General features: G+C 33.5%; 1 protein-coding gene across 1 annotated transcript; it reads right to left on the bottom strand.

The window, feature by feature from the left end:
* Positions 1 to 8,187: 8,187 nt before the first annotated feature.
* On the bottom strand, positions 8,188 to 10,029 carry LOC115886087 (syntaxin-5). Its single transcript, XM_030905135.1, has 6 exons — positions 9,919 to 10,029; positions 9,552 to 9,789; positions 9,354 to 9,498; positions 8,976 to 9,302; positions 8,704 to 8,924; positions 8,188 to 8,649 (listed from the first exon to the last, which is right to left on the bottom strand). Exons 2-6 carry the CDS (start codon positions 9,780 to 9,782, stop codon positions 8,482 to 8,484), a joined length of 1,092 nt encoding a protein of 363 aa, XP_030760995.1. The 5' UTR covers positions 9,783 to 9,789; positions 9,919 to 10,029; the 3' UTR covers positions 8,188 to 8,481.
* Between the last annotated feature and the right edge of the window lie 251 nt (positions 10,030 to 10,280).

Below are 10,280 nucleotides of genomic sequence, written 5' to 3'. Positions count from 1 at the left end.
AATTTAAGAATTATCAACAGAAAATTTGATTTTTTATACGAGACACCCTGTATATCTTTAATTTATTGAAAAGAATTTAAAATTACCTTTCCAAAAATATAAGACACTTGATATTTTGCTCGATTCCTCTTCGAGATATAGAGTATACAAAAATTCGCCCGCTTTAATTAAGTAGGCTTTGAATGGCACCGGCTGTAATGCAAAAAAATTCTAGCTGTGAGCATCAATTAAAACGAAAATAATATTTGCTATGAGAGATGCAGAATTTTATAACAATTTAAAATATATTTAACCAACATCAACACATTTAAACTATATCTGATAACAATAAAAATAAATAGCAAACCAAGACATGAGATTTTGCTGCAGGTATTCGACCATCTTCTGTTATGGACAGACGGGGCCGTTTCTGAACATTTCTCGCGGAATTCCTTAACTCGGTGGGGGTGAGAGAATCCCTCTCATAACTGCTAAGTACTTCTAATTCTTGTCTAGATTATACGGAAGAATAAAGAACCTTTATTCTTCCGCAAATATATCCATCGGATTAGATCCATGGGCACTAAGTCAGGTGGCCTCGACGGCCAACGGCTGGGATCCTGGTTAGCTATTCAATTATTCTTGAAATTGGCTGCAAAATTTTGCTGATAACTTCAGCGTTCTGAGGCGGTGCCTCTTCTTGCTGGAAAAATATGTTTTCGAGTTCCATTAAGGGCATATCATCAATAAGGGGTCCAAAGCCTACTCGTTAAAAGTGGCGAACTTTTAAAAATTCTGTATTTCGAAGGGGAATATAACAAAATATCAAGTGTGCTATATTTTTGGAAAGGTAATTTTAAATTCTTTTCGGTTAATTAAAAATATAGAGGGTGTCCCAAATAAAAAATCAATTTTTCTGTTGATAACTTTTAAATTATTAATTTTAAAAAAATTATACTTATACCATTAAATTCTACGTCAAAAGGTGCTTTGGAAATGTTTTCATAGAAATGCAAAATTTTCCACAGCAAAAAATTTACGGCGATTTGTTAAAAATGCACATTTTTGAAAAACACCCCGTAACTCCTAAACGGTAACAGATATTGATGTGCGGTTTTCACCATCATATTTTTGGTGAAAATTGAGCTGCAGACACCGATATTAGTTTTCGTCTATCTGCTATAGAAAAGGGTGTCTCCATTTAAAAGCGTCGAATTTGACCCACCCTGTACAGCTAGCCAAGGCCTATTAAGGAGCGCCGAACGGCTAGCTTGTACGCCAGAGCGTGCGTCTGCCTATGCTAGAGCGAACGGCGTGCATTTCGGCGGACATTGTACCGGACACTTGGAAAGGTCTCATTTAATTTCGGGCGTCCATCTGTGATTTTTATTTTTTACCGAGTATTCGACAATGGGGGACGCAGTTATTGACTGGGATCGTGAAAAACATTTACAACTAATTTGTTTACACAAAGAAAAGATTTTATAATTTTAATTTTATTGTGGGTTGAGTGTGAATAGCTATGTAGCTAGACTTCGTCCATATAATTTCATTTTTGTTAATAAAGACCTTTATGATTATTTTTATTAAAAACCGGAATTATTATGGGATTCTGAAATTAAAAATTACTACTTAATAGGAAGTTTCACACCGGAAATGAAATTTTACCATTACATTTTTAGAAATAAATATACCGGGTGTTTCTGAAAAGTAGTTCACTTCTATAACTTTTTTAATTTTTTAGTTAAAAAACGAGATTTGGTATGTTAGTGTAGGACATAAATCAGGATTGATCGACGTTTTCATTTATTTTCGGTCACTACCTATTTCACCGGAAATGACAACAACTTTTGATTTAAATGGTACCCTCGGTATTTTTTACCGTATATGATAGAAAATGACATTCTAAATAGAATGATATATTATATGTCAACTTTTGACATTTTCAATTTAAAAATAGCCATAAATAAACGTAACGACAATTTTACTCCAAATGTGGTACCAAATTAATCGTAAAAAATGCTTTTTCCAAATATGCTGAGCCAGCCTCATACCATTTGAAAAATTTGAGTTATCATTAAAAATACGATTTGGGCATCTTTTAAGCGGTTATGAAAGGATATGAAAATAAATTACACGATCAAATATGTTTCCAAAGTTCTTTGATTACAAATTAATAGTTTTAACTCAGTCTTGGCACTCTAGACTGAAATTTAAAATGCTATTTTTATTTAATTGGAATTGTCTAAAATTGACGTATGGTATGTCATTCTATTCAGAATGTCATTTTCTATCAAATAAAGTAAAAAAGTACTTAGGATACAATCTAAAAATACAAAGTTGTAGTCATTTCCGGTGAAACAGGAAGCGACCGAAGGTAATTGAATACGTCAATCAATCCCGATTTATGTCATATACTAACAAACCAAATTTCGTTGTTTTAAAAAGTGAGACCATTTTGAGAAACACCTGGTAGGATCGGCTGAAAATGAATACAGGTCTTAAAAATACCCTATAACGAATAATCTACCAAAAGACCCCTGTAACCATCCGTTAAATATAGATTCTTCAACGACAAAAGTTCTTAAACTGTTTACCGGTTAATTTATTTAATAAAATGCTTGCACTCGAAAAAACAGCGACTACCTAAACGCATCCTAGATGTATAGAGCAAACTGGTTGTCGCATTCTTCCCCGCACCTCAGTCCTCGGGACCGATGCGATGGGCTGTGCCGTCGTTTACGACCTGCTGCTACGAGTATATAGTGTGAATTATATATGTTCGAGTAGCTTGGACGCGGCTTAAGATTACTTTAGAGTGTGGGAAATATAACATTTTTTGTTGTCTTGTTTTCAAAACCAATTTTAAATTGTGGAAAATAGCATTCTGGAAAATAATTCTGTTTAACATTTTTATTCGTATTTATCAAACCAAACGAAATAATGTTTTTTTTTGTTTGTCGCTAACAGCCTGTACAAATCTAGTTTTGTCAGACAAAATTATTAAAATTTGTAAAACCATTTAGTTTTAAGTTTATCTTCAAGAGTTATCTTAAAAATATTTCAGTTTTTTTTTCATTAAGTTTATATAAAATAATCGAAAAAAAAAGCGTTCATTCGTGTTCATAGAAATCGTGGTATATGATTTAAATAATTTGTATACTTATTACTTATATATAAATATCTTTCAATATCCTGGATATAAAATGACGTAGATACAGCTACGCCATATTTGTAGTATGTCATGATTATCTCTCAATACCTATTTTGCAATTATTGTGAAATACATACATTTTCACCTCATTTTTAGTTTTTTTTTTGGTTGACTACAGTTGGGTCGTGTCGTATACGTATGAAAATATATCATATGATCGAAAAAAAACGACGTAGAGTTGAATTAGGAATGAAAATCGATGTCTGTTTATATCAGAATTTTTTTGGTGATTATTCAATACTATACAAATTTTTAATGTATCAAAATTATTCTATACTGTATTGTCGAGTTAGCTGGCTTGGAAATGACGATCGCAATCATGGATAACAGAGCTAATTTGCCAAAGCATAATTTGCAAGACGAAAAAATTCCGTTTTCCAAATATTAAAATGACGTCCAGCTGACAGTTTCAATAATGGGGTTGACGTACTTGTCGTTTCGAAGCGACTACAACACTATCCTTGGCGCGTGATGGTACTAAAATTAAAGACCTTTTCATCATTTGTTATAGTATTTACGAAGTCAATTGGAATTACAGGGCTTCTTAATTCGTTTATACCGACGATACTCACAATAGCGCTGACAAAGACAGTGCCGAAATTAAGAGTCATAAAGGCTTGTTCTCACAGCTGTAAGAAACATATTTCCAACAGATAATCATGCGCAATAGGGTAAAACGCGTTCGCACAGAAATTTTTGATTGGTTTCCAACCATCCGGCGCATAAAGTATCGGTAATATGTCGATGTATATTTAAATTTAGTTTTATCAGCACTTTAGTTTAAAACAGCACTGAACTGTCTGACTGAACAGAACAATGAAGTGAAAATTTAAGATGTAAGGTTATGGTTCAATACAGTTGCAAAAAGGTAGTGGCTCGACGTCCTACCAACGTAAGAATAAGGAAATCTAAACAACGTTGGAATTAGTAAAACAGACGACGTTTGCATAACGTTGGAATAGGAATTGCCCAACATTGTAACTACTTTGTCCGAATCACCTAAAGATCACTTAAGCAAAAAAGGTTACATTACAACGTTTATTCGACGTCGCAGAAGCTTTTACTTTGTTGTAGTACTAGTTCAACGTCGGCACAACGTTAGAATTTTTTTTTAGAATTTAGAATGAGTGGGAGGGGGGTTAATCACTTCGACCTTACAGATCCATTGTGTCCCTCTTTCTTGAATCATAACTCATCATACAGTCCCAGGGCTTTGACAAAAGCCAGTATCTGGGACGGTTTTATAGAGGGTAGTTCTCCATCTCCAATATCAGTCGTACCAAAATTCATGGCACGAATGGTTGTCATCTCGGCGCACTCAGTGATGAGGTGTACTGGTGTTTCCCCATCTTCCCCACAGAATCTGCATTCGCCGTTTCTTCTTAGTTTCAATCTACTGAGGTGTTCGTTGAGGAGACAGTGTCCTGTTAAAAACCCCGTGACAATCCGAAGATTGTTCTTACTCAGACCCAGGAAGATCTGTGATTTTTCTTCATCATAAGCCCTCAGAAACTTCTTCGAGTGTCTTAGACCATTGGAAAATTTCCATTCCAGGTTGCGGATGGAATCTTCCAAGTTCTTGAGTTCCGCCTTGAGTTGGTTACCACTTGGAAAGCAGAACGGTTCTGGTTCAGTTAGTGGAGTGTTCGCTGCTTTCCTAGCTAGATTATTTGCTTTTTCATTGCCTTCTATCCCTTGGTGAGCAGGCACCCAGTGTAGGAGGACTTTGTTTTCTTTGCCTAATTTATTCAGCTTCTCTATGCATTCTTTGACCAATTTCGAATTGATTGATACTGAGTTGATCGCCTTTAACGCTGCTTGACTATCAGATAAGATGGCTATTTCTTGTTTCCGATAGTTCCTATCTAAGATAAGTTGTACGCATCTCTCGATAGCGTAGATTTCTGCCTGTAGGATACTAGGGTAAGTGCCCATTGGTTCGGAGTAATTAGCTCTCGGCGCAAACACTCCGATCCCTGTTCCCCATATTGGTTTTGGAAGCATCAGTATACCAAGTTATGGTATGGTCTTTTAACTGCTGGGCAAGCGTTTCGCTCTTCCAATCCTTCTTATTGCTCAATACTACATTGACATGTTTGTCAAAGTTGTACGTTCTTGGCATATCGTCCACTGGGAGTTGCAGGAGTCGGCACAACGTTACAACAACGTTTACATTTATTTTAATACCCGAGGTACGGAGCTAACTATTTTTTGTAACTAATCCAACGTTGTGTTTAGTAAACATGTGGTCGCAAGTCGTGAAAATGCTACTTGGGCGAGCGGCTACTGTATATTGATAAAAGCTGTATTACCGAATATTGGACTAAGATTAGGATGTTTCAAGATTTTTCACTCTGTAGATATGTGGCGATATAAATTTTAAAAATATTATTTTAATATAGAGGATGATTCAGGCTTATTTTCACATTAAACTTGTTTTGGAAAAATGGAGTATTGTTTCTTCATTTTCAGAAAACTGTAAAAGAAATCAATGAGCATTTTTTAATTTTTGAGCTTGTGTTTATGTATTTGAAATTTCGCTTTCAAGCTGATATCTTTTTTAAAAGTAATTTCTCTTTTCTTTTATATCTACTTCTCTTTTACATCTTAGACCATCATCCGTATTTCATTAGGGCTCTAACTCACTGACGACCAGGTCGCAACGACCTGGCCGTCGCGTCGGCTGGCCGGATGCATTGCGTTTATAGCTGCGGCCAGATGAACGACCAGTTTCAACAGAGTTGTCAGATTAACAATTTTTTACGTTTTACCAATTAGAAAATATTGTTTCAGAAATGTTAAAATATCCGAGTTAACTAAAAAGCGAAGTTGCTATTCATGACTTTATTAAATGTTCTAATATTACGATGCATTTAAAATATTCTTGGATTTTTCGTTAAATGCTGGTGTGGTAAATGGAGCAAGTAAAATCTCCAACCCCGTTATTTCCATGTTTTTCAAATCCGCGATGCCTGCTATTCCATCAGTCGTTTCATAACAGAATATTCTACATCCTACGTCTATGTAATTTAATATGTGTAGAGTGAGACATGTTACTCGAGAGATTTTCAGCATTATATCAATAAAGGACAAAAATAGAATTGTTTCTAAAGGTGCGTCCAGACTTGAGCATTTTAGCCCGAACGAACCGAGCGCGCACGAACAAGCAGAACAAATAGGCCGAACAAAAAGCATTTCGTACGCGCGACCGACAAAAAGGGAGATATTCTGTTTCTATTTTCTACTGATATGGACTTCTACTGATAAGAGCCATCAGTAGAAGTCCATATCAGATCGACTGGCTCTAAATATAAGCAGGTAGAAAGTTTAGCTTCCAGTTATTTTAATGTTTACAATATAAATTCCTCTTTTTTATTGTTACTGAAAATCTACAACAGTAATTACTTCTATTTTTATGAATGTTTAAGTTACTTTTACTCTTAATTTTTTTTTAAAATAATGTACCTAGTAGAAATATCTTTGAATAAGAAGACTAAGGAAGGAGCATAATGCTATCCATGTATTCATGCATGGTGGGCGGAAAAGCCACCATAAAAGCTCTCTAGGGTGGGGATCCTTGACAGTTCTGTTTGACGATTCATTTGACACATTTGAATTTGATTTGAAATTTTGTGGATTTGTCAGTCTTTACGGAGCTTATTTTATGTTATTTATTATTTATTCTACTACTGATAGTTGTATAAAGGTAGTAAATCTAGATGGAAATTGTGGCAGAACTTAAATTAACAGTGACACTATCGCGATTTATCGAAAAAGACTCTAAAATAGTTGGTTGTGTAGCGTGCGGTAGGTCTTGGCAAAATTGAGTGAAATAATGGAACAACTTTTCGCTAGTAAGTGACTATATAATACATATGTGTAGTAAACCGATCATTTATGAAATTCACTTAAATTAACTAAATTATATATTTTCTTGCATTTTAGCTTTTATCTATTACTTGTCAAAGATTAGATGTCAAAGAATTTAGATACGTTAATTTGACTTACCTGCTTCAGTAGCGTATCGGATGTTTGTGTTAATAAATACTTATTATAACTTATCTATTTTTATTAGAATTATATATTTTTATAACAATTTTAATAACTACCAACATTTATTCACAACGTAAAATAAAACAACAAATTATTGAGTCTACCCCACGTCTACCCTACATCATAGTTTTACATTTTTTAAATAAAATTACAACGACACTGATAAACCGGAATTTAAGTCAGCCATATTTGAGGCCCATCGCAGTGTACCTAAGATTTTTGATATGCTCCTTCCTTAGTCTTCTTATTCAAAGAGAAATATAGTCTAATTAACCCTGTTTGAAAAACGTTAAATTAAATATAATATTTAAAATACAGTTGTCCTCCTTGTACATGACTACAATACAACTAAAAAAAATAATTTAATAAAAAAAACAAGTGGTTGTAGAAAAACTTTAAATATTATTTTTTTTATTTTTTAACATCGAAACTCGAAGGTATAATAACAGGTACCAACCATAAATAGAGTCATATAAAAATGTTTTGAATTTTTACTAGAATTGACCCTTGATAAAAAAAGGGACTAGATTTAAGTTTCCCTTTGATCCAGTCTGTATACTATTTCTTTGGATTTTCTGCACGTGTGCAAAAACTACACTAAAACACTATATTTTATAGAAAATAAAATATTGTGCGTTGAATTTGAGGGATTTCATCTGAAAAATTATTAATTTGGAAGAAAACCGGCAACAAGCGGCAGAAAATAATAATATTTTAGTGCAGTCTACTGTCGCAACGACCAACGGACGGCCAGGACGTTAGCGTGCGGAGTACCATTTAATTTATTGGTTTTAGAGGTATAGCAGCGGCCTGGCCGGTGCGACCTGGTCGTCAGTGTGTTCAAGCCCTTAGACTGCATCATCATCTTCCATATTTCACTAAAGTGGCCTTAAATTGTTCATTAGAAATAACAACAGCAATTATTTCTGTTATTTATGGTGAACTTGAATAATTTTAATTTTATACCTCTACGGTATCAAAAACAAGATACCTGAAAAATTACTGTAAAGTATTCATTTCAAATATTATATTAATTCTCTGTTTAAATATTTAGATAAATTAAAATTACTATCTTATTAGATTACTATCACAGTTTTAATTTATAGATGATTGACATATACTTTTTATAAACTTTATATTTTATATCTTTCTTATACTTATTTACTTATATACTTTTTGTTAAAAAAAAAAGAAATATTGAGATAACTATATACTTATGCAATTAATTATAATTTTCAAGTCAAAAATACAACAAAGAATATAAAAAAGAAAATTAGTACTCCAAAAATCTTAATCATGAGCCAGCGATTTGAAGACACTGACTTAAAATATTTCAAAATCTGGGTATGAGCTGCTTCAATATTCAGCTCAGCATCTTGGACGTTGGTATCGATTCTTTCAACCTAAAATTAATATCCAGCTAAAATCTCCAATAAGAAGGAAAAATATAATATTACCATTTCTTCCTGCTCTTTTACCATATGAGCTAGCTGTTGAAATATGCCACCAAGCTCAACAATTGTTGACTCAATATTTTGCATAGTTTCTGCTCTATTTTGTAAATAATTATCTGATTCATCGTACATCAACGCCGCCTGCATTTGTGTTTGTGATGGGAGCAGGGGTCGACTTTCCAAATTGACATTAACTTGATCATGTTCTTGGAATAATATATTTGCTAAAAGGATTGAAAATTATTATTTTTCTTTGATAATGAGGCTTAATTTACATTGGCCTACACTGGCCGACGGTGGTGGCAGTCCGCCCTGACTGAACTGTTCCCTTCTTGTTTTCTGATGTTTTAAGTTTTCCGTTCTGACCTCTAGTATTTGCTTAAAATCGGTGGACATTGTAGCTAGTTTCGACTGTAAAGCTAAAACTATATTGCTGGAATGAGACTGTAAGTGTTTTCCATTTCTAGAATCTCTCTGTTGTTTAGATAGACTTTGCAACTGCGCAATTTGTTGATTCAAACTGCCTAAATCTCCCTTTATTATATAAGTTAATTCTTGAATTTCGGCACTGCGATCGTCAAATAATGATTTCCTTTTTGCCACTAGAAAGCTAAAATATTAGTTCTATAATTTTAAACCTTTTGACGCCTCACATAATGTTAATTTCTCGAGCTTTGCGTATGTGCTTGCAATATTTCTTCCCACATTTTTTGCAATCAACATAAACTCAGAATGGCCTTGAATTATTTTTGATCTCTTTGGATCTTTTGTATAAACGGCTCTAGCAATATTTCTGCCCTATAAAGAAAATCAAGGAGATGTTTATTTACAAAATGTAAGATTAAATTTACTTGTAAAGTTTGAATTGTGTTCACAAATTCACCAGTACGGTCTCTAGCAGTCATGATTGGTTCAAGTTCCGTATAATCTTCAATATAATCCTCTAAATAGTAACTTTCAGAGACATTGTTTGGATACAAATTGTTTATTTGATTAAATTTATTAGATTTAGACCAAGTGCCCTCGTTATAAGTATCTATACTTTCATTTTCTGAACCCGTACGACGTCTTCTGGGAAGCATTGCATTTCTAAATTATATAGAACATAAGTTATAGTCAGTCACCTTATGGTAAAACAAGTAAATTTATTGTATAATTAATAATAAAATAGGAAAACGATAACGATATTAGATTGAAACATGAAAATATTGAAATTACTTATTTGAAAAATAACTTGGACACGTCACTGAATAATCATATCAACAAACGGATTGCAACGAAATCCGAAATCATATGTTAGTGGTTGACGGGCCGACTAATGACATGAGTGACATCTCCTTGTACATTTTATCTACTTTTTCCCTTAAATTTATGCTTTCAGTGGCAACTGTTTCAGGGCTTCAGCAGACTTTCAGATAGGAATAGGTGCGTAAAAAATGATTTATTTACGCACAAAAAACGTATTCTTTTACATCTACGTCCGGAGTTTTTTCAGATTAGAAAAGCTTTATTAACGCGGTGTTCCAACAGATCCTATGCATAACTCTAATGTGTTATTCTGTTATTTACACGGATTCAAA

The sequence above is a fragment of the Sitophilus oryzae genome, unplaced genomic scaffold (assembly GCF_002938485.1).
Source record: "Sitophilus oryzae breed Bouriz unplaced genomic scaffold, Soryzae_2.0 scaffold_467_pilon_pilon, whole genome shotgun sequence".
NCBI lineage: Eukaryota > Metazoa > Arthropoda > Insecta > Coleoptera > Curculionidae > Sitophilus > Sitophilus oryzae.
The sequence above is the reverse complement of the archived record's forward strand: the minus strand, read 5'-3'. Positions and strand labels throughout refer to the sequence as shown.